Source organism: Lampetra planeri, chromosome 32 (assembly GCF_965212315.1).
Source record: "Lampetra planeri chromosome 32, kcLamPlan1.2.h2, whole genome shotgun sequence".
Classification (NCBI taxonomy): Eukaryota; Metazoa; Chordata; class Hyperoartia; order Petromyzontiformes; family Petromyzontidae; genus Lampetra; species Lampetra planeri.
The window spans coordinates 3,599,944-3,627,740 of record NC_136138.1 but is presented as its reverse complement, the minus strand read 5'-3'; the positions used below and the strand labels follow the sequence as shown (position 1 = coordinate 3,627,740).

Sequence of the window (27,797 nt, the reverse complement as noted above, 5' to 3'; positions counted from 1 at the left end):
AAATTCAACAATAACTATTTGTATTTAATTTAATAATCACCCAGCTTTATTGGTGGGTAACTATATCCTTTGGGTCTTTCGGTAAAGCCACGTAGATAGAAGAAAAATAATAAAAATAAAAACAATATCACGACGTTTCGATCGCAACACAAGACAATCACCAACATATCTGCATTTTCCATAAATATGCTAAATTCCTCTTGATATGCAAATTCCTTTGTCAAGGCGCCCTTCCCCCTCCAACCCAGCAGCTTAAATATACGTTGCCAAGCCTGGCGGTGCTCATTCAGACGCTGTCTTTCCGACAGCCCTGTTCTTCACCTGAGGACGGCTGCTTGCGTTGTGGCCGAAACGTCGTGAGAATTGTATTTTATTATGTTTTATTTTTATTATTTTATTATTTCCCTTCTACGTGACTTTACCGAAAGAACCAAGAAGATGATCCAGCAGTTCCACTGATTATTATTTATAATCCACTGCTGGATTATATTTGTTCCGTCTGAGGACGATAGCTTGTGTTGCGATCGAAACGTCGTGATTTATTTTATGTGAAACCTACGTGACTTTACCGAAAGAACCAAATAATATGAATTGCTGCAGTCACGAGAGCTTCAAGTCAATGGCATTTAAATAATAAAAAATAATAATAGATAAATAATAGAAATTAAAAAAATATTTTATTTCCAAAATATTTTTTTATTTCTATTAATAATTATCAAAATACTTATTTTATTTCAATTATTATTTTTATTATTTATTTTTATTTTTACCTACGTGACTTGACCGAAAAAACGGGAGAGTATGAATCCTTGCAGTCAGGAAAGCCTCAAATCTATAATTTAAATATTTACCGCATCCAATGGGTATAAACAGCCGGCCAATCACAGCCCTCGGGTGACGTCACGCGGCGGCCGGTTGGGGCCGTTGGCCAATGGGGCGCGTCGGCGCGCACCACGTGGTTAGATTTGAATGTGAGGCTCGCGGAGGAAACGCGCAGCGACAAGCGCGACACTCACAGTGAGGCCTCGACAACAACATCAACAACAACATCATCAACAGTGGCAACAACATCACGAACAGTGGCAACAACATCATCATCCTCAAGTGCGACACCATCACCACGATCATCCCCATCGGTGAAATCGGCACCACTACCGCCACCACCACCGCCACCACCATCATCGCCACCACCACCGCCGCCACCACCACCACCGCCGTCCTCGTGATGCCTGCGCCAGGGTGAGTGTGGGCCCGGCCCAGCCACGCAGTCGTCACAGTCCCTCGCTTGACGAGAGGCACAGCAGTCACGGCCACCATCAGTGGCCTGCCGATTGATATCAGGAGCGGCCCAGGGCAGCGCACGTGGCGCGGTGTAAAGGCACCGGGAGACACAAAGACGGCCGGGCCTGCTGGTGGGAGCTTCACCGCCGTCTTAAGTGCCATGGGTGGGCAAACACAATAGCAACGAGAGACAGTTACATCCAGTTCGGTAAGAGACGCTCAACGTTTGCAGAGCGGCACCGCTAAGGGCCCACAGCGGTGCTGACGGACGTGTTCAGTTTGACTTCTTAGCAGAGAGTCGCAATGTCAGGGACGCTCTGCCACGTGGCCCCGTGCAGTGCGCGTGGTGTGGGCTTTGCCCAAGACGGGCACGGCACCAGCGGTGTCAACATCGGCCTTGGTGGAGGAGGCTCGTGAAGGACCCTGCTACTGGGACCAATTGGATGCAGCAGCAATGGGAGGGCGGATGAGCGACGCTCACAACAACGAGCGGAGCGCCGGGTTGATAAAACGCGATGAGTTGACACAGGTGGTGCCATCTGGCCAGGTGGCATGTCAACCCATGGCACCTGGGCCTGTCCCGTGAGCTGCCAGCGAGCCTCCGACCACTTCACGTGGCCTCAAAGTGCCCCTCGCCTGTGATGTCGTCACCGCCACTTGGTGACAAACAGCGGGGGTTGTTGTTGTTGTTGACTATATCGTGTTGTTTAAGTTCGTGATTGTACGTGTGACTGTGGGCAGTGGTTAGCCCACTCCGAACCTGGCGAGCCGAGTTTGGTTCCCGCTCACCGACATCAACATTGACACTTATTTGAATCGGTTCTGGGCCTCCCCTAGATCGACTCGGCCTCAAATGAGTACCCAATGCAGTGTGAAAACATCGACACATGTGGTCGGGCGTGGTGCTGGCCACCCACCTTCCTCGTGTGCCGTGCCGGCCTTCATAGGTGCTCGCAAACAGCACTTGCCCCAACAGTCTGTTGCCTTGACACGTGTGTGACGACTCATGTGTGATTGTATGTGTGGCTGTGCCTCAAGTTGATCTCATCTGCACTCTCTCCTCCCACTGCAGCTTCGCTTCCCCAGAGGCATCGTCGCCACGCCGGTGCCGCCCGGGTGGAGCCATGAAGTTAAAGGGACAAGGTGAGACCCAGGGTCTCAGCAAAGAGGTCCGGCCACACCACCCTCACCTCATCAACCGGCCACAACACCGGGTTAGGGGCCTTTGGTCCATGAGCTTGGGTCGTGCATTTACCACTTGATTCATGGTTCAAGAAGAGCGGCTGCCCTGGTTAATACTGCGGGTGTATTAACATATTGCGTCTCCTCAATAGAGGTTAAACACCCCATGGCGCTATTTGAAAATCAGTAGGCCACGTGTGCCTGCTTCACGGTCAACACTGTCCGAATTTCAAAATCACTTGCAAATTATTTTGAAAGTACAGTGCAACACAGACCCCCTACTCACCGTGAAACTGCTGCAAACTGCAGTGGTCTGTAAACAGTCGGGTGGTAGTGGCGGCTTATGCACTGTGGAGGCGAGGGTTGGGTGGGTCACATGTTGTTGCGAAACTCTCTTCCCGTGGGCGTTGAGCTGCCGTTCCCTGGCTCTCGAGGAAAAGGCAGTACAGCAAGTGGACTAATCGTTATCTGTTTCCATCTGCCCCCTTGCATGCGTGGATTTTCTTGTGTGCTCCAGTTTCCTTTCACTTGTATAATAAAAAAAAGACAATGCAATACGCTTATAAAAAAAGTGCTTCAACTCATTGCAGCTTTCCTGGATAAATAATAATTATTGTAATTATGACGCGAATACCAAATGTACGAATGATGGATTTCAAATTAAACAGCACAACGTGAAGTTTCCATAGAGCCAGGGGAGAGCTCATTGAGACGCAAATCTACGTTTCGAGATGTCCGTGCGGTAGAAATATTCTGGCGCACAAAAACAAACTCAAACATTTACAGGATGGGAAAAGGGCGAGAAAAAAAACCTTTCTGGGCAAAGCGAACACAAATAAGGGGTGAAAGCAAACACAAAAGTATTCGCTCACGTCTGCACTTGTCCCTCAAATGAAGTGGAGAGGTCGAGTGCTCTGGTAAATGCTGGCTCCCTCACCCTGGAGGGCAACGGCCTTCTACAAATAAAGGTCACAAAGATGATTACATTTGGTAGCGGTTTAACTTTATTCCTTCCAATATACCCGAGGTGACAGGACTTGAGCCGTACACATTTCTCATTTCGGTCGATAAAATGCTGTCGCGTGATTCGCTCTTATTGGCTGTGTAGATGAAGTTGTGCCGCTAGCGTGTTGTCACCCGAGGTGGCACAAGCAATCGCAGCCCTGGGCCACGGCTGTCACGGTTGCGCTGTGCAGTGGAACCAGGGTAGCGGCTCACAGGAGGCGGGGTGAAGGTAGGGAGGGCCTCTCTTTAAGGTGAAGCCCTCTCTGTGTCGTTCTATTCGCCGGTGTAGTGTCTGTGACCTCTGATGAAGATATTCCGGACTGTGAAGGGAACACTCTTGTAATACCGTGCTCACGGCCACTTGAACATCATGACTTGTCCACCTTCCTCTCTCTGTCTACCTCTAATCCCTTTCTTACTTTACCAAAATCATCGTCACGGTTACAGCGCAGCGGTAACAATTGTGCCTCGCAGCAAGAAAATCTCGGGTTTGATTCCCGACTCGGGTGGTTTTTCTGTTTGGATTTTCTATGTTCTCACCCTGCTTTGCTTGGATTTCCTCCGCGTTCTCTGGTTTTATCCCATAGACAATATTTTTAAAAAAGCACTATGTAATTGGTGTTGTCCAAAACATCCCGATGCTGAAAGATTTCCTGAAAATTACAGAATTTGGATTGCGCACAGCAGCAACATCGCCGTCGCCTGCGAAAAACTTGGCCGGACGCTCCTGAACAAGAGTCTTGAGACTCTTGTGAGCTTTTCGTGGCTAAACAAGCATTACAAATAATTACCACCAGTTTCTCCAGGTTTCCCCCACCACGCTTATTGCTACGTGTTCCAAATTCTAAATGTATCTATGTTGAACCTCTTTTGCGCCGTACGTAGCCAACCGTTTCCCCCTTTCGCTTACGGTGCACAGAAGAGCAGTCGCAGTGATCTCTTGTAGTTCACCCCTTTTCCTGGTTCTTCCTGCTGTCCACATCATAGGCGGTAGCCACCTCCAGCACCACGGATCCACAGCTGTGAGCCCCCCCCCCACCCCACCCCTTCCTATTGGCTGCATTGATCACGATAACCACGCTTGCGAGGATGAAATGAAGTTCGATTTCCATCTGGTGGTGTCGGGACATGGGCCTCGCTTGCCTCGCCGTGAACGTGCCGCTTGCAGGCGCCTCTTCAGCCCGTGTCTGTTTTGATGAAAGCACTTGCAGGGTGCTCGTGGCACCCGAGTGAAACCAAAGGGGAGGAGTGCATTGGCAGAACCGCCGGCGCATGACTCGCACAGCTCTCACTGACGTTTTGGCCAATGACTTATTCAGAACAGGTAGGGAAGCCTCGTTAACCAAGTTTTATTTGGAACCCAAACTATGAATACACGACTGCACAACTTCACACTGTTTGTTGTGGCCTCCAACTGTAAATCGATCAATCGATTCTCTTAAGAGCCAACGCTGACCTCCTGTGGTTTGATCTTCCACGAAGCTCATGGTGCACCCTAAATCGCATCCGCACAAACCACGGTAGATGCGGATGCCTGATGCACAAATGGAATTTAAAAACTCTCCAGTAGTGTGTGACTGTGGTCATCCAGAACGGACGATACGACGCAATGCCCGATCCGCAAATACAAAGGGACATCACAGCAATGCAACTCCGCTGCTCCTGGCACGGTTATCTGGCTTGACCACCCGAATGTGAAATTGTTGTTGTTGTTGCTCTGCATCAGCCATACGAAAGAAGAAGCCGACTCCCAAGCATTGAGCAGCTGTGCGTTGCGCTGTTGTAAGGCAGCGCGGCGAGTGGGCTTTGCGACGTGACTCGTGACACCAACCCCCTGACCCCCCACAGGCTGTCTGCTGGACATCACCAACTCCCCGGTCACTGCCTCCACCACGCCACTCGGCACCAAGGTCTGGGGTCCGGGTTCCAAGGCGCCCGCAGGGCCCGGGCGGGCCGAGGGTAAGGCAGGGGGCTCCCTTGCAGGCACCGGAACGTTGCATTGATTTAAAGATGAATCCTCGCGATCCGCTCGGACGATCGTGTCGGTGAAAATCTATTCGTTTTATCGCGTATGCAAATTGTGCATAAATGTTACCTTCATGATAATGGTACAATAGTCTATTCGTTAGGGCTAACGGAACAAACAAGGTGGGCAAATAAGAGGAAACATACGAGATGGTACAAATGTGATGGACAGTATGTAGAACTTACTTTGCACCGTACGTAGCCAACCGTGCTAATAGGAGGTGCAGAGGAAGGACAACAAACTAACACACAAAAAGCAAGTCTAAAGAAATTCGTTTCAATCTAGATTTAAAAGTGCATAGCTCCAGTGGCTTCATAATGTGAAGCACAACACAATCGATGCACGCAGCACGAATGTGATGTAGGTTTCATGCCACGAATCTCAACGAGTTTAACACGTAGGCTTTCGCGACCAATATTATTCATAATCAACGTTTTTGGGTTTAGATCGCGTTATTTATAAATGTGTCGTAACCCTCCACCACCCGACATGGCCAATCAGTAAAAAAGTGTCACGTTGACAAAAGCAAAATAGTTCACTGCTTTAGCCCACCGGTGTGTTGAAGCGTGAAACCACAACATTTACAATTTTTGAGTACGACGTTTCGCTGGTAATTGCATCCAGCATCATCGGGCAATTCGCCAGAATGGTGAGGCTCTACTCTTGCTCCCGTTCTTATATAGAGCAGCAGGGTGACGTCATCATTAACTCATCAACTCATCAGGTGCAACGATTTGAGGCGGGGGGGGGTATTGTAATTATATACTAGATTCGTGAAATCACGGTGGGTGGGGAAGTGTGAGGGCGAGTCGCTAGACGCCGACTCCCAGATGCCCGGGGAGGGTTAACGGGAAGCCGGACGATTGGTGATCATCATCACCGCCGCGCGAGCCGTGTCATCCCACACCGGCACCAACGAGGCGGAACCAACGGGATGTTGGCAAATGCCCGCGTCGTCTCTCTTGCAGAGCCAGCATTCATCACGGACGAGACCTTCGACTTTGACTTCGTGCTGTCGCCGACCAGGTGAGAGGAGGGCACACAGCAACAGACTGACGACCAGTTTTGAGAACGCCCCTGTGCAGTGAATATTGTATACGGCTCGTTAGGGATTGCTGTGGAGCATTATGGCTGAAAGCAAGGCAGTGGTAGCACTCATGCCTCACATCAAGAAGAGCCTGGGTTTCATTCCCGACTTGGGCACCTTTCTGTGTGGAGTTCGTTATTTCTCCACCTGTCCTGCAAGGGCTTCCTCCGGGTTCTCCGGTTTCCTCCAATGGCAAACAAACCACGTACAATGTAACCGGCATTGGCTAGATAACATTCCAATGCTGAAACATTACCCGCACATTACTCTGTTTGGATCAAACGTAACATCGCCCCTTGCTGCGAAAACTCGGCAGGACCCTCCTGAAAGAGAGTCTTGAGACTTAGTGAGGCTTTCCTGGTGAACAAGCATCATGATAATAATGAAGCACATAATAAACAGAACTCTGTTCTGCATCTCCACAAATAAAACTGTCTTTATTCCACTATGAGACCTCCTTTACCAGTGGCAAAATATAGTAATAGGTTTTTACCATTTCAACTGGTACAACACTGGTAAAGGAGGTCTCATAGTGTAAATGCTTACCCCGAGCTCTCAATATTCTGATAGTGCGCTGTCTTGGAGTTGTACGCCTTTTGGCGTAATCTGGTCCAACACCAATGGAGACTAGGCTCTAAGAAAAGCTGTCTCGGGTGTGGACCAAACAACTACAAGGACAGTGCATATCATTATCATCATCAGAGTTGTTTATTTTTGTTTGCATTTGACTGCTTATGTTGTGGTTATTGCAAACATGATGCCTTGTATAAAGGTGTCAGTTTTTGTACCAGTTGAAAGGGTAAAAACCTATTACTATGTCTTCATTCCATCGGTCGATCGGCTTTCCGGTCAAATGTTGCTTAGTGCTGTTGGTCTGGCAAGCTGAGAGGCCGCTGGCGTGAGGACGCGTTGTGTTTGTGCCGCGGTCCCGTAACCCGTGAGTGCTGCCCTTAGTCAGGAGAGGGGAGACGAGGGGGACGTGGAGGAGGAGGAGGAGGACGACGACGAGGTGTTCTTCGGGCCGATGGGCCACCGGGAGAAGTGCATCGTGGTGGGCAAGGGGCTGCAGCAGCAGGACCTGGGCCCCGAGCCGCACTGGAGTCCCCTGAGCGGAGACAAGTTTGTGCAGGTGCCCCTCCCCACCCAGCCTGACGAGGAGCCCCTCCCCACCCTGACGAGCCCCTCCCCACCTTGACGAGGAGCCCCTCCCCACCCTGACGAGCCCCTCCCCACCCTGACGAGGAGCCCCTCCCCACCCTGACGAGGAGCCCCTCCCCACCCTGACGAGGAGCCCCTCCCCACCCTGACGAGGAGCCCCTCCCCACCCTGAAGAGCCCCTTCCTGCCTTGACATGCCCATCGCTCATCCTGCTTAAAGAGCTCTAACCTTTCCTGAGCGTCACGTCCACCGCAGTCCACGCCAGTCTACGCACGAACACCCCAGCCGCAACCAAACCATGGCTCTGTCCTCGATGCGCGTGGGTGCGGGCGAGCGACATTGGGTCCCTCTCCCTCCTCCCCCATTTCCCCCCTCACTCCATCAGGTCTGCAAGGAGGCGACGCTGCTGGCGCTGCACATGGAGAAGGCGAGCGTCGCCGGGGAGGCCCCCGCGGCGGGTCACGTCGCTCGGTCGAGCAGAAGCAGCAAGGCCAGGGCCAGGGTGGTGGAGAGGTTCGTGGAGGAGTCTTGCTCCAAGCTCAAGCTAACGGCCCAGCCCCAGCCTCGCACCCCCCGCCAGGAAACCTCTCTGCCGCGAGGACCGGCGCCCGGGACCGGGGATTGCCCAGACTCTGACCGTCGAGTGGCCGGGGATGGCGAGGAGGGGGAGGTGAGCGGAGCCGGCCCCGAATCGGAACGGCCACAACCGCAGCCCTCGACCAACGCGACACGCGCCGGCGCTCGGCAACTACCGTCGTGCACCTCGGCAGTCACGGCAACGCAGGTAACGCAGGCAACGCAGGCAACGCAGGCAACGCAGGCAACGCAGGCAACGCAGGCAACGCAGGCAACGCGTGATGCTCGTGCGCGTCCGTCCGTCCTCGGCGACCTCGCACGTGGCGACCTGACCGCCCACTTCCTGACGAGCGCTTGTCTCCCGGCGCAGGCGAGCGACGACGGCGGAGAGGAGAGGCCCCTCCTCAGCTGCCCCGTGTTGGAGGACGACACATTGGACGCGCCGGCGCTGTCGAGCCTGCCCCTCCCCAGCCGCACCAAGGTGCCCCTCCCCCCCCCTTCCCACCCCCCCCCCCCCTTCCCACTCGACCCGCTCAGGGACTCGTTACGTTTGTAAAGATGGCTGTGACGGCCGTTCCGACCGTGCCGTGGCCGTCCAACTCGTGCGCTTTCTCCCGCAGCTGCGGCGAGCGCTGGGACTCAGGCCGCCGGCCCCCGTGGGAGGAACTCGGCCCCCGCCGAGGCAGCAGAAGGTCTCGTCCTCGTCCTCCTCTGGCTCGTGCTCCTCGCTGCTCGGCCTCGGCTCGAGCCGCCGAGCCTCCCCCCGCGGTGAGTCGCCGCGGTGGGCCGGGCGCCGCGTTGTCCTGCGCTGCGCCGTCCCGCACGGACGAGCCCCGCCGCGGCAGGCGCTGACGCCACTGTTTCTCTCCGCAGGCTCCTCCGCCGCCGGCGCCGCCACCGGCGGCGGGCGCCTACGGGGCGCGCTTCGACCGCCGACGGGCCATCCGGTGCAACCGGGGGGACTCCCCCGCCCGTTGTCCCTCTCTGGTCAGCAGGCGCCGGCGTCCCGGAGCCATCCCGCGAGGAGGGCGGTGTCCGCGCTTCCCAGCGGGCGCGCGGGCTCCGCATCGGAGGGCTCGGCCGTCGCGGGCGGCGAGCGGGTGCCGACCGCGGGCCGGCCGGCCCGGCGCGGGCCCCAACGGGACGGCGGGAGGGCGGCGGCGGGAGGGGAAGGCCGGGGGACGCCGGTTGCGCCGAGCGGAACCGGGGACGCCGCCCGCGCCGTCGGGACGGGCTCCGCTCGTCACCCCGCGACGCCCAGCAAGGAGGGGGGGCGCGGGTTGGCAGCCGCGTTGTCCGGCGACGCCGCCTCGGGGGAAGCGCGGGGCGTATGCCGAGCGGGCAAACCGCGTGGCGTTGCAGCTGGCGTCGCGCTCCCAGAGGCGGGGACGCCCGTGAAGCTGCTGCGGGGACAGAGGCTCTCGGCCCTCGGCTCGACGGACAGGTGAGATGCAGCTGCACGTCTTGCGCATTTCCCATAAACTCTAGATTGCCAGGGCGTGGCCAGGATGTGCCAGGGTCAATCTCTGTAGCCGTATTATTTCCCCATTCTCCAGGCCACCGGCCGTGTTTGTGACTCCATCAAAGCCGCCCCCCCGCTCCGCGATGCCGACGCCCGTGGCGGGGTCACGGGGGGGGGCGGTGGTGCCGCCGGGGTCGACGCCGGCGTCCGCAACTCGCCGGCGCTCGTGTATTCCGGCCATCACGCCGATCCGCACGCCGGCCTCGCTGAGACCCCGGCGCGACCCAGACGGCATCGCCGCCGCCGCTGTCGCCGCCGCCGCCGTGCGAGCGGACGCCGAGGGGAAGGCCACGGACACGCGAGCTCCCTCCCAGCTCTTGTTCTCCCCGCCAGCCACGGAGAGTCTGCACGCAACCACGAGGTGGGAACCCAGCGAGAGATGTAAACCATGTGACCCTGTAGCACACACAGCTGTGTAGCCATGCCCAAGCCCAGGAGGGCCCAGACCCCTGCCTTGAGTGGTGTTGGCACGGAGAGTGAGCACAACGAAGGCCCCCGGCTGTACCTTGCCTGATTTGACATCCCAGCCTCTGACGACGAGCCCTCGCCGTGGCCGTTGGCGTCGCGGTGCCGGTCACGCGTTTGCGTCGTCGCTCACGCCGATGTTGGGTGCAGGGGGGTGGGGCGCCCCTCTTCGTGTCGCCGCAGCTCCCGTACCGGCGCCAGCGCACCGCCTATTAGCCCCGTGGGGGTGGAGCGTCGCGTTGCGAAGGGAGCAGTCCCCGTTGAGGCGTCTTCGTCGATCGTCTCCCTGAGCCCGGACAGCGACGTCCCCCTCCAGAACGTGGTCGTCAACCTGTTTGGAACCGCGACGGCGCTGGAGCAGCTGGAGTCGTTGCTTCCTGCAGAGGTGAGCAGCGGCGTTCGACCGCATCGCGCCGTTCCCGCAGGCGGACCGTGCGAGGGGCGGCGGTGGCCAACTCCGAACCTTCGAGTTGCCATGCTTGCTAACTGGACAGTTGGCAAGCATGGCACGTATAAACGGGATTCTTGACACCGCACCCCCCTGAATCGCTCCCAAAGGTGCATGACGATCTCGTCCCAGAGCGTCGCGAGGTTTGTCGCTCGTTGCGTTTGACGAAAGTTTGTTTCTCAGGAAGGCGCCAAGAGTCGCGAGATTTAGCGATGATGGAATCGCTGATTTGGCAATGATGGTTGGGGGGCCATGGCGGCGGCGTTGGTGGTGGTGGGCGGTGTTGTTGATGGCGGTGTTGTTGATGGCGGTGTTGTTGATGATGTTTGTGCCGTTCCAGACCTTTGCCTCGCAAGGGGAAGCGAGCGGTGACCTCCTGCGTGGGTTTGCGGCTCAGAAATCGACCCAGGCGGAGGAGCGACCCCTCATCGACCTCTCCGACAGCCCCGAGGCTCGAGATGGAGGAGGCGGCGGCGGCAGTGGCAGTTCCAAAGAGGCAAGTGGCAAATTGGAGATCAAATTCAGTCGGGTCAATAACCCGGAAAAATGTCCGCACCCAGCACACCACATCCAGTAAACACCACTCACTATATGGGGCTGCGGCCACCACTGGTCACGTGTGCCACCTCTAATCGGCCAGCGATGTGGAAGATAAGGTCTTGGGTGCGCGAGTGGCAGGCATGCGTGGAGTCGTTGCCTCAGATCAGTTCATACGCTCACGACACAAGCACAGAATTATGCTTGCGGCAATTGTTCTGTACGATGATTTGCTCACTAAACGTTAATGCCATTCAAATGGGGAAATTACAAACCATACAAACTGAGGTGGCAAAATACGAGACTAACAGATAGAATTGATGGATTCTATAAACGATTATTGATGAATCCACACGCAATTGGCGCACCCCCAGTATGAAGCCCCGGGCGGGTTTAGCGACGCGGCCTCCTCGCTGTGGCCCTGGCATTTGGTGTCGACCCGCGGGAGAACCCGCGGTGACGGTCAGCGTGTCGCTTTTGCGTTGCAGCTCATCGACCTGAGCTCCCCGCTCATCAACCTGGGTCAGAAGTCATCGGCGGAGTGCCTCCTCATCAACATCGACTCCCCGCTCCTCAAGTTCTGAGCGTGCGGGCCAGGGCCCCGCCGTCTCGACTCCCTCCTGCCCGCCTGCCTGCTACTGTACCCCCACTGCAGTGGGCCTGGGCTGGAATTGGCACTGTATCCTGCTAGGTGGAAGAAAAAAATCTGCAGTCTCTTAAAGGTGAAGAAAGTGTCTTATTGATGTTTATATTGGTGGTGTCTCCTTGTCTACTCATCTCTCTAGCCGTGTTATAATGTCTTGCATGTCATTATTTTAGTTGCGTGTTTCGTTTTTAAAAAAAGAGCCAATTAAAGTTGATTGAATATGATTGGGCGAGTGTGGTGTTGAGGTGTGCTGCAGGATGTGCGTGTGGAGAGGCTGATGTGAGATGACCAGGAGACTGGGGGTGGGGATTTTGCTCCTGGAGGCTCCGTCGCAAAGCACCTCGCACCACCATGCTCGACTCAAGGACACGCGGTGACACGGCACATCATCGTGCAGCTCAACATTTATTTTAAACAGACTGCGGATTATTATTTACAACTAAAAACAAACGGCTACACAATCATTTACGTTAGAACCCTCAAATAAATACACACCTAGGGAGCAAGGGAGACCTGAAGCGGAGGGAACACGGTCCTTTTAAATAAAACAAAGCTTCCACACGCTGCTCACATTCAAGTCTCCGCACACAACTGCCGCCACGCTCGCACCCGTGCAGCAGCAGGGCTCCTTTCATTCACAAATTCAGCATATTACTTCTCGCTCTGGCTGTGAGTCTCGTGCCTGCCTCATCCAGTAGGCAGGCACGGACAATAATGCCACGAGAAAATGAAGCCCTGGATTACACAGGCACACGGACATCTGAAAGCGCAGGGAGAGTAGGGCCTAGAAATTCCTATGCCAACAGTGCACTGGGGGCAGGTCAACACTGACAGGGGGTGGACACTGGCCGGTTCGCAACGAGCGCAAGGCCGCGTGTAGTCACAGGTGCGACACGATGCCGGCCGCGCAAGCGTGTCGGCAACCATGCAAACTCGCAAAAAAACAACTTCCAGCACAACAAACGCTAAGGCGGTGCGCAACTCAAAACACAGCGAAACGCACGGTGAAATGTCGTTCGTGGGTTCAACCACGGTTCAAGCGGGGCGCTCACAATTCTTGTCTCGCCTGCCTGAGGTGGCAAAATTCTGGTCCTTCCAATTCACTCCCAACAGACAACACGAGTGAACTCTTTGGTAAGCTGCGCTGCCTTCTGGGAGTGCGACACTTCAGCACTCCCGGAAGGTCGTGCGGCCGATGGGTTGTGTAAGGAATACTTTTACTCACCGTTAATGGCCACACAGGAACTGAAACCACGAAAGTTCTGCCACCCCGGGTGGCACCGACAAGTGAGACGCCTACGTGTGGGCTCGTGGGGACGGACGAGCCCTAAGGCCGATCGATGAGGTCACGCGTGGACACCTTGGCAGGACACTCCGAGCGCTGGACGTGGCTCTGCAGGACCAGGCGCGACACGGGGTCACTTAGCAGCAAATGGGAAGCGAAGTAACGACTCGCAGGACGTAGCTCTGCGGGCTGGCTCACGGAGTTAGCAGCAGAGAGTGCAGGGGGGTTTCCAGTTTTCTCGGCGCGGCTGCTTCTGCGCCGCCGATGCCAACGGCGGTGGCAGCCGGCCACCTCGCCCCACGCGGGCAAGGAGTGGTGGTGGCTCGTACCAGGGTGACGTGCTTGTGTAAATGTGTGTCTTGATATACGTGTGTGTGTGCACATTATTGTATGTTTGAGTGTGCGTGCATGCATATATATCTGTATATACCTGTGTGCTCAACATGACTTGCCTTGAGTGTGTATGTGGAGAGCAGTAGCGGAACCGTTAGTGCACTGCGTTACAAGCCGGCGACCTGAGTTAGATTTCTGCTCATGGCCAACAACAGTGATGATTATCTGAAACAGTTCTGGGCCTGCCCGAGGTCGACTCAGTCTCAAATGAGTACTTTGTGTGAAAACATCGCCATTGGGAAGGCAAAGACGGCTGGGCGTGGTGCTGGCCACCCACCCCCTCGTGCTGTGCCGGCCACTTTCCCCAACAGATAGTTAAGGCTATATGGGGGAACTTTGTATGTATGTGCACAAGTCTGTGCGTGTGTGCACGTAGTGCTCTGTTGTTGGTCACTTGACATTTGCAGCCCTTGGGCCACGTGTGTGTGAGCGTATGCATGTAAACGTGCATGTGTACACATGCGCATGTATGTGTATACGCGTGTGTGTGTATACACCGCGTGCGTGCGGGGTTCTAGCTGCCGCTGCCCTCCTCTGCCGCATCTGCGCCCTCGTTGCTGTGGGAGTCCAGCGCCACGCGAGCTCTCCACATCCGCACCGTGCGGTCACTGTGGAGCACAGACGCCCGTGTCACAACACAGCGGCACAACTCCACTCGCCCAAAGCGAGCCTCTCACGGGAGGACACGGTGGGGGGCCAGGGTCGCCTGGCATGAAGGAGTGATTGTGGGCCTGGTGGGATGGCAGTAGCGTGGCTGGCCTGGCCCCTGGTGCAAGAATGAAATGGGCTCCACCCCCCTGCCCCTCGTCCACTCACTTCCTAACCCAGAACCTAGGCCCCTGCAGCTCGTGGGCCCCTGTGCAGTTGCACCGCCTGCACACTCGACGTCTGCACCACCACTGCTGGAAGGGCAGGTGAGTCGATATCCCCCACAGCTCCCACACAGCGCGGCGCGACACGAGTGAGCGCGTGCGCCGATTCATCTACTGATACCGCTGTGTGCTGCGGACTTCCCTGACTGGTCGGTGGCACAAAACAACCCAGCGAGGATTTTCCCCGATGCATTTCCTATACAAACTTAGCGTAAAACAATGGAGAACCCCCATCACTGCAGGTGCTGAATGCTGCTGGGCCATGGTTGGTCTTGTGGCCCCACCGCAGGCGAGGTTCCTGGGCGGGGGTCCTCCAGACGTCCCGAGTTTATCTTCGCCAACGCCGCGGGAGCTTCCTGATAACGAGCTTGCCACATCGGCCTCGGGGGCCAGCGCGCGCTAGTCGTCGTCTCTCGAGTGACGGCCGACGGGAGCCACGCCGCACGGCCACCGATAAAAGTTGCCCGCCGCCGTAAGTCAAGAGGTGTGGGCGCAGAGGCCCCCGCTGCGGCGGGGTCAGGTGCGGGTCGCGATAATGAGGGCGATCGCCGAAGAGGCGAGGGAACCTGTCGGTGTTTAGGCATGGCAGCTCTGCTGGGGTCTGATGCCGCCGGAGTCTGATGCTGCTGGCCCTGAACCGAGGGCCTTGACGGATGTGTCTAACTGGGTTTCTCTGCAGAGCAAGCAGTGAAGCAACCATCCTTCCTGTTTGACTCATGCGATGTAGCCTACAGATCAGTTGCAAACACTCTCCTCGATAAACTAAATCCTCTAAGATTAGCTCTTAAGATTCGCCTTAGATGTCCCCCTTAGAGATCGCATCAATTCAAGCTTCATTCTAAAGCTGATCTAGCCCCGACGGACCTATGTAGAGACCTACACTGGGCGATCTTCATCGACAAAGCACTGAATTCAAATGAGTTCAGGATTAAATGACATTCTCCATCCTTAGCCGGACGGACCTCTGTGTGCCCGGTGAAAATTCCTCGATCCTCCTCTCGGCGCCGTGCTGCAGGGCCGCCTCCGCCGCTATCGCTGGGGGTGCTGTTGGCCCAGCTCCGCTACGTCCGAGGCTGTGCGCGCACGGTCGGTTTGTTTACGCGGACGTCCGTGACGGGATTATTGACACCGCTGTGGATTTGTGTGTGATCACCCTTGTTCACTGTTCACCCTGCTTGCAGTTGAGTTCTGCCGTGGGTTTAGTGTAAATAACTTGTTGTTAGTTTGCTTGTTCTTGTTGCTCTGGTTAGTTTGCACATTCCCTCCACCTTGCAGTTTCTGGAAGCTGCCACCACTGCCCAGGTCTATGTAACTATTTATCTCTATGTAACTATGGATCTCCATGCAACTCTGGATCTCTGTAACTCCATGAAACCGTGTCGTCCTCTAACTGACGCCAATGCCGATGGTCTTGGGCTACGGTTGTTCTCGTAACAGAGCTGCTCGGCTCAATGGGGCCTTGCCAGCTGAAGTGATAACGCCTGAGTCTGTTGTAAAATGGCTATAGAGATAGATTAGGTGTGAGGTGTGGCGAGTGGTGCGGTTAGCGGTGCGGTGCAGTGAGCTGCGTGGTGAATGGCACTCACTTGGAGGCGGTGAAGATGGAGGAGGAGTTGGTGCAGATGGCATTGATGGGGCTGTCGTGGCCGCGCAGCTCGGCGCGCAGCGCGAACGGTTCCACGTTCCACAGCTTGAGCACGCCGGCACGGCACGCGCTCAGCAGCACCGGCTGGCCCGGCACCGCGCCCAGCGCGCACACCCAGTCCTTGTGCGCGTTCGGGATTTGCTGCAGAGACGTCGCAAACACACGGAGAGAGAGTGACCTCCATACTCTTTGGTTCTTTCGGTAAAGTCACGAGGACAGGGTGAGTGCGGGTGTGTCCTCGTTTCCCTCCCCCCTCCTCAGCAATATAATCCCTTGTCAGAGTCATCTCTTTGGCATACCTCAGCGACTGTTTTCGCTGTTGGTTGTCCCCACCTGATGACGGACGCTTGTGTTGCGCCCGAAACGTCGTGATTTAATTTAGTTATTTTTATTATTTTATTTCTAACTACGTGACTTTACCGAAAGAACCAAAGAGTATGGATCCCTGCAGTCACGAAAACTTCTAATCTAGAATTAAGAGTGATCTCCCTTAAGGCGACCCCCGACCCCCAACGCGTGAGAACTCGTCACTGGCGGCCGGAGCCCCGACGCAACTCCAGGATCTCGGTGGCGTCGGCTCGGCACTGACCTCCTGGTCGCCTCCTGGTCGCCTCCCCTTGGACTACGACCGGCCTCCCGGCGCGGCGTCGGTGCGGCTGCTCGCATGAGAGGGCCGTGGGACGCAGGCTCGAACGCCCAATGGCGGCTCGGTGTCTGACTCGGCCATTATGAGCCTTCCTCGCGACCCCGCAACCCCCAAGCATGAGATGTGCACGGGGAGCAGGAATCGTTGTGAGCGAGCGACGACCCACACAGACGAGGCACGCAAGGCAGTGGGTGGCCAGCTCCACGCCCGGCCGCCTTTGTCTCCCGAGTGACGATGTTTATACACTGCACGAGGCACTCATTTGAGGCTGAGGAGGCCCAGCACCGGTTCAGATAAAAGTCACTGGTGTTGGCCGTGGGCGGGCAGCGAACTCGGGTTTGTAGCGCAGTGGACTAACCACTGCACTGCTGCTCCCCATGCATACAGGCCCTGCCCTAACCCTCACCACAGTAACAGTGGTGGCGACAGGTGTGGCCTGTGCTCCAGCACTGTGGAGGCAGCAGCGAGGGTTGGTGGATCGCACACGGATATTGCGTGGCCATCGAGAAAGAGCCGTACCCTGGCTCGCCAGGCGAAGGCGGTACAGCAAAAGTGTGGATTCCACCTGTTCCGTCTGTGCGGGACAGAGTGTTTCCCCATTGCACATGTGGGTTTTCTCCGAGTACTCCAATTTCCTCCCACACGTAAACACTCGTCAATGTGCTGCTAAGACCTTCATATATAAAGGACCGCAGAGCTTGGGTAATGGTTGGGAGGGCCGGCTCGCTGCCTGGCTGCTGCCTTCCCGCTCGACCGCGATTCCTCCTCAGTGCGTCTTGAGTCGTCCTCTCTACGCGAGCGCCGAGCGGATTCCGTGCGGCGGCGCCGTGTTACCCGTTCACATTGTCACGATGGTCATAGCCCAGCCGGTGTCTGTGGTTCGAGAGCCTCTTTCTCCGAGCCGGACGGCCTCGTCACCGTGTAAGCCCGCAGCGCCCACCTGCAGGAGCTCCTGCTTGTTGAGGTCCCACTTCTTGATTCCGTTGTCGCGGGAGCCGCTGAAGAGGACGTCCCCGATGACGGCGAGCGACTCGATTCCGTCGTAGTGCGGCGGCTCCATGCTCCGCGTCGGCCCAACCGTGCCCAGCGCTCCCTCCGACACTTCGAAGACCTGGCGGGCGTGCACAAAGATCCCCCATAGAGCCTTCACCAGACCGTTGGGGCAAGTGCTGTTAGCGAGCATGTACGTGTGTCTTTCTACGTACGCGACGGCACACCCACACGCAACGCTCGCGCGTGCGTGTGTATGCGACAGTGTGCACGCACACTGCATGTGAGTATGTATGCGACCACACAAAGACGTAGGTCACCCGCACGCATGCACACGGAGCACGTCGTGACGATTCCCACGGCACAAGCACACGGACATGCTCAAGCACCATACGTCACTGGCGTGGCGAGCACCGTACCCGGATGTAGTGGTCCTTGGAGCCGGTGATCACTTTGCTCGTGCTGTCGGCGTTATAGTCGACGGTGAGGGTCATGACGGGGCCTGTGTGCCCGCTCAGCTTCCCCGTCGACTGGAACCTGGAGACGTGGCAACACGCGCTCGCTCAGCGACCGACGCTCTCGTAACCGCACCTCCTTCGCCTCCTCACCAGCAGTGGAGAATCGAGATGCCACTATCAGGATGACCTCAGATGGTCGTTGTCCGTACCACGCACCCCCCTTCCACGCACCCCACGCGTTGAAGTCGCAGGTCACCCGGGATGTACACGATTGCGTCAGATCTCGGAAGCTAAGCCGGGAATTGAGCCTGGATAGTTCCTGAAAGGGCTACCAATATAGTAAAACCTTGGATTGCGAGCATAATTCGTTCCGGAAACGTGTTTGTAATCCAAAGCACTCGTGTATCAGTTGTGATCACGTGACGCTCGGCAGACTAAGCGTAAACACGTACTACTCGTATTGCAAGACCTCGTTCGTTTATCAAATTAATATTTATAAAAAAATTTAGCTCATCTTGCAAAACACTCGCAGACCAAGTTACTCGCAATCCAAGGTTTTACTGTATGCGTAAACCAGGTGTTGGTGGGTTACTGTGGAGCTAAGTCTTCAGCATCGGACAGAGCAGCAAAACCCAATGTTTTACTGCAGTAAACTCTCTCTTCCCACACGTATCGTCACTTGCAGAGGACTGCACAGCTTGGGGGGGGGGGGGGAAGGAATTTGGCACCGGCTCTCTGCCTGACTGCCGCTTCCTTCCCACTCGTCCGTGGTTCATTCTCGCGTCTCTGAGTCCTCTCTCTCTCTCTCTAAGCGAGCGAGCGAACACTGCGGCAGCGGCTGCGTGGCACAAGTTGATATTACTATTATCATCATCATACATCACCACAAAATAAGCCCACGTGTGTGCGAGTGTGTGTAAACATCGCCACTCGTGAGGCAAAGGCGGCCGGGCGTGGTGCTGGCCACTCACCCCTTCACTTGCCATGTTGGCCTTCGTAGGTGCTCGCTAACAGCACTTGCCCCAAAAGTCTGTGAAGGCTATAGGGGGGATCTGTGTATGTGTGTGTGTAGGTGTTCGCCACTTCGTGGCAAATGGCATTTGTTGTTGTTGTTGTTCGCAAACAGCACTTGCCCCAAAGCTCTGCTAAGTCCCAATGGGGAAATGTGTATTTGTGTGTTGGTGCTCACTGAAAGCACTTGCCTCAAAAGGCTGTAAAGGCTATATGGGGGGTCTTTGTCTTTGTGCGTGCTCACCGTTTGAGGTCCCACATGCGCACGAAGTTGCTCGCGGCAGCGTAGAGGAAGGCGCCATTGTGGCTGAGCATGATCTGGTTGATCTGACTCTCGCCGGCCGGGAAGGTGACCGTGCGATTCGACACACTGGCGCACTGGTCTCCCATGGTGACCTGTCCCGATGACCTGCGGACGCCCGTTGTATGAAGACAAAGAGCCGAGTAAGGCTGGCGCGACGCGAGAGTTCGCGCACGGTGAACCGTTGTCTCCCTGCGCTGATGTTTACGCACCACACCAGGTGCTCATCTAAGGCTGAGTTGACCTAGGGGAGGCCCAGGATCGGTTCAGACATTACTCGCCACAGATGTTGGCCTCGAATGAGTGCCAGGTACGGTGTGTGTATAAAACATCAGCACTGGGGAGACAAAGGCAGCCGGGTGTGGTACCAGCCACCCACCCCCTCGTATGCTGTGTTGGCCTTCACAGGTGCATACAAACACCACTTTCCACAACAGCCTGTTAAGGCTACCGGGAGGGCCTTTTACTTTGTTCATACATTAGCAACTGTTGTACCCGTGGCAAAGCAAGGGGAGGGCAGAGTGAAGGATGTAATGTATGGGGAAAAAAGGAACGGGAAGAGGGAAGAGAAAGAGTGGGAGATACGAGGACAAGGATGGAAGAGGAGCGGAGAAACGGAAGCAATGAGTCAGGGGAGCGATTCCGAGTGGAGGTGGCCACGTAGGAGTCACGCGATTCACACGAGAGGCTTGCGCTCATCTAGACAGAGAGGTGCGTCCACACATTCACACGGCACGTGGAGCTTGGAGTGGCTGAGGCGCGCCCGCGGACGTACGGCCCCCGTGCGAGTGGCGACACTCGGCGCGGCGGGGACTCACGTGAGCGTGCGGATGCACTTGGCCGAGTCGCGGATGTCCCACACCTTGACGTACGACATGGAGACGGTGAACACGAGGCCCGAGTCGCCGCAGTACTTGACGGACACCACGTTGTTGGGGTGGCCGCCCAGCGACATGATCTCCTGACCCGTCACCAGGTTCCACACCTTGCACGTGCGGTCTGCTCCGCGCACACGCGCACGCGACGTCACTCGGTGACCTGTCCCAAGGGCAGAGGTCGCAACCGGGTACCCGATACCCGTACCCTACCCGATACCCGGCTACCGTACCCGGCCGGGTACGGGTACGGGTACCCGTTTGCGACCCGGGTGCGGCCCGGGTACGCGTAAGGAATCAAAACCCGTTTGCGACCTCAGCCCAAGGGTAGCGCGTTCGCCGCTTGCTGGAGCGGTTCGTATCCAGCGGCCTCCCTGGTTATTACTGCAGTGCGTAATAACCGAAATGATACTACGCACTACGCACCGTCTGCTTTACTCACAGTGGACGTTAAAGGTCGCGTGATGTCAGTCGCAAGGGGAGGCCATTGTGTGCTGGCATCAAGGTCCAAAATGAGCCAAATTCACCCAGCAGTGATCTCCCCTTACTGGCAGCAGGCGAACGCCCCATGTCACTCTTGCAACCGAGACTCATCCTGGTCTCTTGGGATCTCACCTGGTCACACAAAACCCCACTTTGTCAACTCCACCCTCACATCCACTCACGCGGTTCACGCGCAAGAGCACGGGGCACGCGGACCATGAGACGGCGTGGAGCAGCATGCGGACCGCACGGGGCGCACTCACCCTTGGCGCCGGTGAAGAGGAGGTCGTCGGTAGCGTCTAGGCACAGCACGGCCTTGGTGTGCCCCTCGGCCACGTGCAGGCACTGCAGCGCTTGCGAGCGGTTCCCACGCCCGGCGCCGCTGTACGGGTTGATGACGCCCCTGGCGGCACGGAATGGCACGCGCCGTCACTCGCGTCGGCGCGCCGTGGCTCCGGCCGCCCTCGTGGCGGCGGGGGGGGGGGAGGCCACCTCCCACCATCTCGTGCGCCGACCGCTTAGGCAACTACTCCGATATCTGAGCGGAGCTCCGCCTCGGGCGCTCTACGATTGATCCACAGAGGGCACGGCGGCGACTACAACGCGCGGCCACGCCGCGAGAAGCGGATCGGCCCGAGAGGTCGACCGGGATGTGAAACTGGATCGGCGTGCGCTCGGATCCACCGGTTTCTCGTCGGCGGGTTCGCGTTGTAAAATCGCGGCGCCCGTCGCAGCGTTAGCGCAGGCCCCGCGGTGAGCGGCGCGCCCTCCCGAGCGACAAAGCCATGCAAGGACACCCAGAGCAAATTAAAAATGAACGCGTTAATGCGCGCGGCACACACGGTGAGTCACACGTGACGTGGCGCCCAAGTTGCCCCCCCCCCCCCCGCAGAGGGGGGGGGGAGGGGGGCGGAGCGGCGGCGGTGGCGGTGGGAGCCCAGCGAGCGCCGTGCGGCAGCGTAAATCACCAAGTGACACGTGGATTGGAGCGGGAGAGAAATGAAATGAAGGGGGGGCAGAATAAACACGACAACACCAATCCAGAAATAGGGTGGGAAGAGAACTCAATACCTGCGGAACTCTGGGTAGGAAGAGTCACTGTCATCTGACCTGGGAGAGGAAAGCATGACGCAACAGATAGGTACAGTCACGAGTAGAACTGGAAGGCCCAGACCGTGGGGAGGTAAGGCGGGCAAGTACAACGGCGCTCCGTCTCGCGTGACGCCGACATCTCTTGCCGTGCCGGCACCACCGCGGCAACAAGTCGCCCTTCTCTCACGCCAGCCTCGCACAGCGGTGACACGAACAGTTGGGGACGGACACGGAGCGTCGCGAGCTGACGCTGCTACCCAGTCCACCCACCCCCACACACGCTGACCCCACCGCTATGGACAGTTGCTGCACCGAGGTTCACACAGTTTAGTGGCTTGGAGATGGACACCGGGACACTGAGGGTACTGTGGTACCGAGTCACCAGGGCACCGAGCCACCGGGGCATTGAGGCATGAGGGTCCCGAGGTACCGGGGCATGTGGCATAGCAGAGTACCAGCTGGGAAGTAGGTCACTAAGACATCGGCCTGCGCCGGCCACTCTAACTCCACCACGGCATAGGGCGGCGAGGTGTGCGCGTGTGTGCATGTGCGGGGCGTGGCGCCGACTCACTTGTCGTGCGCGGGCGAGGACGGCGCCTGGGCGCTCGTCAGCCGTGAAAAGACGTTCTTGTCGGTGCGCGCACGGGGCGGGGGTGACGGCGGCGGAGTGATGCTCGCCTCCGACGTTCCCGAGTCGGACCTGCGCCGACCCCCGACGCGCACAGGGGCACGCGCACAACACCAACTCCATGAGCGCGGGACTCGATAGCGTCGCGAGCTGGCGCCCCTAACCGATACCGGCACGCGCTGTCCGCGACGCTTCCCGTGGAGCTGCTTCCCCAAGGCCGGCAAAAATGTAGCGGCTTAGAAGCCGATAGCGGGGCACCAGGTCACCAGTACACCCGGTCACCCGTGGTACCACCAGGTCGCCGGGGCACCGAGACACGTCGGCGCCTCATGGTAACACGCGGCCGACTCACTGCTTCTGGTCGCGCTTGGCTCGGTCGGCGTTCTTGTCAAGCGTCTTGCGCCTGCCGAGCAGCGGCGACGGCTCGGTGCTCCTCCTCTCCGAGCCGCTCGACGGCGTTCTGCTGCTGCTGCGCGCAACAAGAGGACATCGTCAGAGCCGGCGTCCGCAGACGCCGAGGGCGGGAACCGTGCTCGCCTCGGCGGCCGGGCGCCCGCTGCCCCAAGCCAGGCTTCTCCGGCGACCGCGGGCAGCGGCGGCGGCAAGCGGCTGTCGGCATGCTGCACGCGGATGCGCCTGCGCTCCCCGCCCCCCACACACAACCATGCACCTTGCTCCCTGCTCCACGCGTGCTCCGCAAGGTCCCAGTGCCACCGTAGCTGCCCGACGACGACGGCGGCAAGAAAACGCGAGCGGCAACGCGGAGTTAAACACCGGCAGCGGTGGCAGCGGCAGCCAGCACCCGATGTGAACCCGTGTCTCACGCGGGCAGTCGCATAGCAAATGGGTGTGCAGGCGGTGTGACTGCAATGCGGCTCCCAAGCCAGAGAGAGTACCAGGTGCGCGACTAAGAAGAGGGACCCATGCTTCCCACGCTGCGCGCAGGCTCCGAGCGTGAACATCGCAGCGTTCAAGCATCGTGGGGCGCCCGCGATTATCGGGTTAATTTGCGAGCAGGACCGCATTTTGACGACCGCAATTATAAATCATCCAAGGCAATTATCTTAATAGGTGAACGACGGGCTGGTAATTGGGAAATGCGTGGCTGTAAATGTAATTTGCTTGTGATTATAATGCAGTCCAAAGCGCGCGGCGCCGTTAATAACCGCACACGCCGCGAGCGACAAGGAGGCGCAGCGTGTCCCGTCGCGCACGGCCACGCGGTGCACGCTCCCGCGCGGAGGCACGAGGAGAGGCAACACCTGTGGCAGCGCGCAACGGCCACCCCCTCCCGCCCGGTCCCCGGGGCCGCCGCCGCCGCCAGCCTCCTCCACCCGGGGGGGTCCCGCACGCCACGGCCGCCCCTGTCCAACCACCCCATGCCAGGAGGCCAGGGCTTCCCGGGTCCGAAGGTGCCGCGCTCACGCGGCCGGTGGCGGAGGCCGCCGACACCGCCGCTCCTCCTCCGCCGTCGCCTCCATGCCTCTGCCGGCTAGCGCCTGACGCATGGCCCGCTCGGGGGAGTTAAAAGTGAGCTCAAGACTCCGGTGAAAGTTAGTGGCGGACGCGACCCAATGCGCCACCCGACGGCTCCAGGTGCCGTAGGTGCGCCCCCGGGGGCTGTGTGGCCATCGGCCGCCCCACACGGGGCGGGAGGCCGAGTTGATATAAAGTAGACTCGAGAGCTGCGGTCAGACGCCCTATTAGGGCACTCAGCGGAGCGGTTCATTTGTAAAAACACAGACCGAGAACACTCTTCAGTGAGCTAATTATGTAAATTGTGATTCACAAGGAGTTTCTGTTAGTGTCAGATCGTCGCATAGGTTCTGATCAAAATGTTTCCCCTAGAGCCCTCCACTACCCAGCGACAGACACAATTGAGTCGTCACGTCGTGGCCAACGGCGCCGATCGATTTTGTTTTTCAGCAAAGCCAGCGGGGGTGGAGGAGGGGGGGAGGTACGTTCAAAAGCCCAAGCAACATTTTTGACAACTTTGTCTGACGTTTCGCTGGAGATCCCACGAAGCATCGTCGTAAGGCGTTAACGATATTACGAATCGTAATATTGGTGGCGAACGCCTTCGTGTAACACGATAACTGTGTTTCAGGAGGAAGTGACTCCTTGTGGGGTGCTCTGTAGCAGCGAGCGCCGACGCCGTCACATCGCTCCCGGTACTTGTAATGCGACGTCTCCACGGAGACCTTCCCGTGGCTACGGCCCCCCCCCCCCCCCCCGCTTTCTCACGAGCGAGGCTCCACACGGCGCACGTCGCTCACCTGCTGTTCACAACCTTGCAGACCCCAGCGGTGGAAATTCTACATTCCTAAGACGGGGAATCACTGTAACTCAATTTACTGACCGCCCCCCCGAGGGATGGTGAGTCGAGCCAATCCTAACCCAGCCCCGGATTTAACGTCGCAACCTTCCGATTGGGCACCGCTGGTCGAGCGCTGCGTTGGCCGCCCGGGTGCCTCGGTGTGCATCGACAGCGGCCGTCTGTGCCTCGGGCTGCCTCGTCCTGGACGGGGCCGCGGCGGTGTCGGTGTGCGCCGGCCCGGTAGCGGAAACCAGCAACGCAACTTCCCCCCCCCCCCCCCCCCCGTGGGTTCCTCCACCTGTATGGAGGTCTCACTCTACTGGACCCGACTGTGTCATCTCGCCACACTGTGTTCACTCACCATGCTGCGAGTCACCACCCACTCACCCACCCACTGAGTCATCCACTCATTCACCAGCAACTCACTCACTCAGCCACCCATCCACCCACTCACCTTACTCGTTCACCCACCCACTCACTCACCTACTCACCCACTCACCTACTTACCCACTCACTCAACCACCCACCCACCACACTGCGAGTCACAACACCATCCACTCACCCACGCACTGAGTCATCCACTCATTCACCCGCAACTCACTCACTCAGCCACCCATCCACCCACTCACCTTACTCATTCACCCACCCACTCACTCAACCACCCACCCACCACACTGTACGTCACAACACTTCCCTTTCTGCTTCTTCCCTTACACTGCTCCACTGTGAAACGCCACGTACACACACACACACTCACGATACACACTCACCATACACACCATATACACTCACCACACACACTGATCATACAGGCCATCACTGCGGCCAGCAATGGAGGATTCACCCATGACGGTTGAGAGAATAATTTCACCCTTGTTCTTCGCTCGCAACAGGAAACACGTGGCGGTAATAAAGGCAACACTCCGAGTGACGTGCGCTCGCAGGAGGGAAACTCATTGTCCGGGATTCGCGGCGACGACGACGACGAGAGTTATAAAGTAACGTCGCGCGATCACGGTGCAGGTGCGGAGCGGGTCGCCCGGGCCCATGAGCCCAGCCCCCGTGGTCTCGCCGTTCTCGCGCCAGGGCTGGGGCCTGGCGCCGTCTGCGGTATGAGACGTACGAGGAACGACCGATAACACGGAGGACGCGTTCGCTTCTTCTCCGGATGCGCGTCCATCATCGGCGCCACGACGATGCCCGTTAAACGTGTCGCTTAACGCGCCCGCCTGCCACGTTAACCAACGGCTCCGATTCTCTCGCAATGAGACGCGGCCAGTGCCGCCGCATCAGGGATCTGTCAGTATCCTCGTGGATTTAAAGCGGCGCCAACACTTTCTCCAACGAACTCGGGCGGCGACGTGCACACAGACAACACGCACATACAGAGAACACAAACACAGACAACACACACACATAGGGGCATGTGCCCCGAGCTTTAGTGATGACCTTGGGAGAGTTGGTGCGGCGCGGTGGAACAGCCAGAGAGGTGGTGCCGAGTGAGTGAGTTGAATCTGTTGTGAGTTTGTCTGCAGTGAGCGAGTTGTGTCTGCAGTTTTTTGGTGTCCGTAGTGAGTGAGTCGAGTCAGTGTCAATCGTACGATCGGCCAGTCCGCTACTCACTGGCCGTTCCCCTGTCGCAGGGACTGGCACGAGGCCTCCCATGCGGCGCCGGCGTTGCCGGAGGGGCTGGCCACGTGCGGCCCACGCGGCTCGTCGCCGTTCTCCTGCAGCTCCACCACGGGCAGCAGCAGCGTGAGGGCGCCGCCGCTGCCGGTCCGCGCCGCCGCCACGCCCGTCCCTCCCGGCGCCGCCGCCGCGTCCGGGGCGGGCGAGGGCGCGGGGCACTCGCTGCCCGCGTACAGCATGTCCTTCTGCGTGGCCGCCCGCCGCCGAGCCTAAGCCACGCAGCCCCGCGGAGTGGGAGGGGGGGCGGCGCTGCATGTCAAGGCTCTGACGCTCGGCAAATTAAACGTGAGAGCGGTCGGGCGACGAAGAGGTCAGGGTGCGGAGCCGTCACCGCTGCCGAGATCCAACTGCTGCCGCTTCTCATGCAGCAGGTTGATGGTCTTGGCCTGGTCACCCTTACCAATGAGCGGCGAACTGCTGGGCCGCGTCACCGCCTAACCTTCGCGTTGCTCCGTTCGTCACGTCCCTTGCTGCTGGCTGATTTAACGTTTCTCCCACAACTCTGCGTTACATTATATTCACCAGCGTGGAGCGGTTGCACCGTGGTTGGCACATTACGCAATGAACCCGGCGACCCGAGTTCGATTCCCCTCCGCGGCTAAAGCCAGCGGCGACCGTTAAAATCTAAACCAGTCCGAGGCACGCACCGCCCCTTCGCCGATTATCACCGACCGGCACGGTGGGGTACGGTCGAACGTTCACGTACGTGGTCATCACGTGTTTGCCAAGTACCTTGTCTCTGGGTTTGCCCTCGCCCGGAGCGCTGCCGCCTCTGGACGTCTCCAAGCCCTGCAGTCTGCAGCGGTGCACAGCAGCAGCGCCCAGCGTCGCATGCGGCAAAGCCAGCGGCAGAGCGGACAGTGATCAGCGCCACTTCAGCAACGCGAGCCGCATTATTTCCGCGTTTATTTAGAAATGTACACCAGCTGCGTGCGCGAGTGTGTGTCTTCGACCGGAGTGTAGCGGTTAGCGCGTTGCGCTAGGAACCCGGCGATCTGGGTTCTATTGCCGCTCAAGGCCAACATCAGTCGCGATTATCTGAACCGGTCCTGGGCCTCACCTAGGTCAACTCAGCCTCAAATGAGTACCTGATGTGGTGTTTAAAGATCAGTACTAGGGAGACAAAGGGGGCCAGGCATGGTGCTGGCCACCGCTGGGCCTTGGCTCTACAGGAGACTG

The 27,797-nt window shown here is 58.0% G+C and overlaps 2 protein-coding genes across 9 annotated transcripts in view; one reads left to right on the top strand and one right to left on the bottom strand.

Moving 5' to 3' along the window:
* The first annotated feature begins 908 nt into the window (after window positions 1–908).
* LOC144729315 (uncharacterized) lies at window positions 909–12,157 on the top strand. 3 transcript variants are annotated; one of them, XM_078609486.1, is made up of 12 exons: window positions 909–1,239; window positions 2,354–2,424; window positions 5,317–5,427; window positions 6,463–6,520; window positions 7,536–7,710; window positions 8,125–8,523; window positions 8,686–8,796; window positions 8,936–9,083; window positions 9,189–9,759; window positions 9,848–10,198; window positions 10,453–10,687; window positions 11,091–12,157. In XM_078609486.1, exons 1-12 carry the CDS (start codon window positions 1,226–1,228, stop codon window positions 11,325–11,327), a joined length of 2,481 nt encoding a protein of 826 aa, XP_078465612.1. In that variant the 5' UTR covers window positions 909–1,225; the 3' UTR covers window positions 11,328–12,157. The 3 variants fall into 3 exon arrangements, with proteins under 3 accessions (XP_078465612.1, XP_078465611.1, XP_078465613.1); XM_078609485.1 differs by having other exon boundaries at window positions 8,125–8,532; XM_078609487.1 differs by having other exon boundaries at window positions 910–1,239; window positions 8,125–8,532; window positions 9,872–10,198.
* Window positions 12,158–12,319: 162 nt separating this feature from the next.
* Window positions 12,320–27,797, bottom strand: part of LOC144729313 (kinesin-like protein KIF21A) — a 64,040-nt gene continuing 48,562 nt past the window's right edge. For 3 of the 6 annotated variants that reach the window (XM_078609479.1, XM_078609482.1, XM_078609480.1), the window contains 12 exons: window positions 27,351–27,414; window positions 26,553–26,827; window positions 22,965–23,081; window positions 22,556–22,684; window positions 21,964–22,002; window positions 21,156–21,295; window positions 20,353–20,533; window positions 19,478–19,642; window positions 18,184–18,301; window positions 17,715–17,885; window positions 16,070–16,269; window positions 12,320–14,219 (listed from right to left, as the gene is read on the bottom strand). In XM_078609479.1, coding sequence (XP_078465605.1) covers window positions 14,126–14,219; window positions 16,070–16,269; window positions 17,715–17,885; window positions 18,184–18,301; window positions 19,478–19,642; window positions 20,353–20,533; window positions 21,156–21,295; window positions 21,964–22,002; window positions 22,556–22,684; window positions 22,965–23,081; window positions 26,553–26,827; window positions 27,351–27,414 — 1,693 coding nt within the window. In that variant the 3' untranslated portion in view covers window positions 12,320–14,125. The remainder of the gene's footprint in view (window positions 14,220–16,069; window positions 16,270–17,714; window positions 17,886–18,183; window positions 18,302–19,477; window positions 19,643–20,352; window positions 20,534–21,155; window positions 21,296–21,963; window positions 22,003–22,555; window positions 22,685–22,964; window positions 23,082–26,552; window positions 26,828–27,350; window positions 27,415–27,797) is intronic. The other 3 variants (XM_078609481.1, XM_078609484.1, XM_078609483.1) reach the window with 2 other exon arrangements.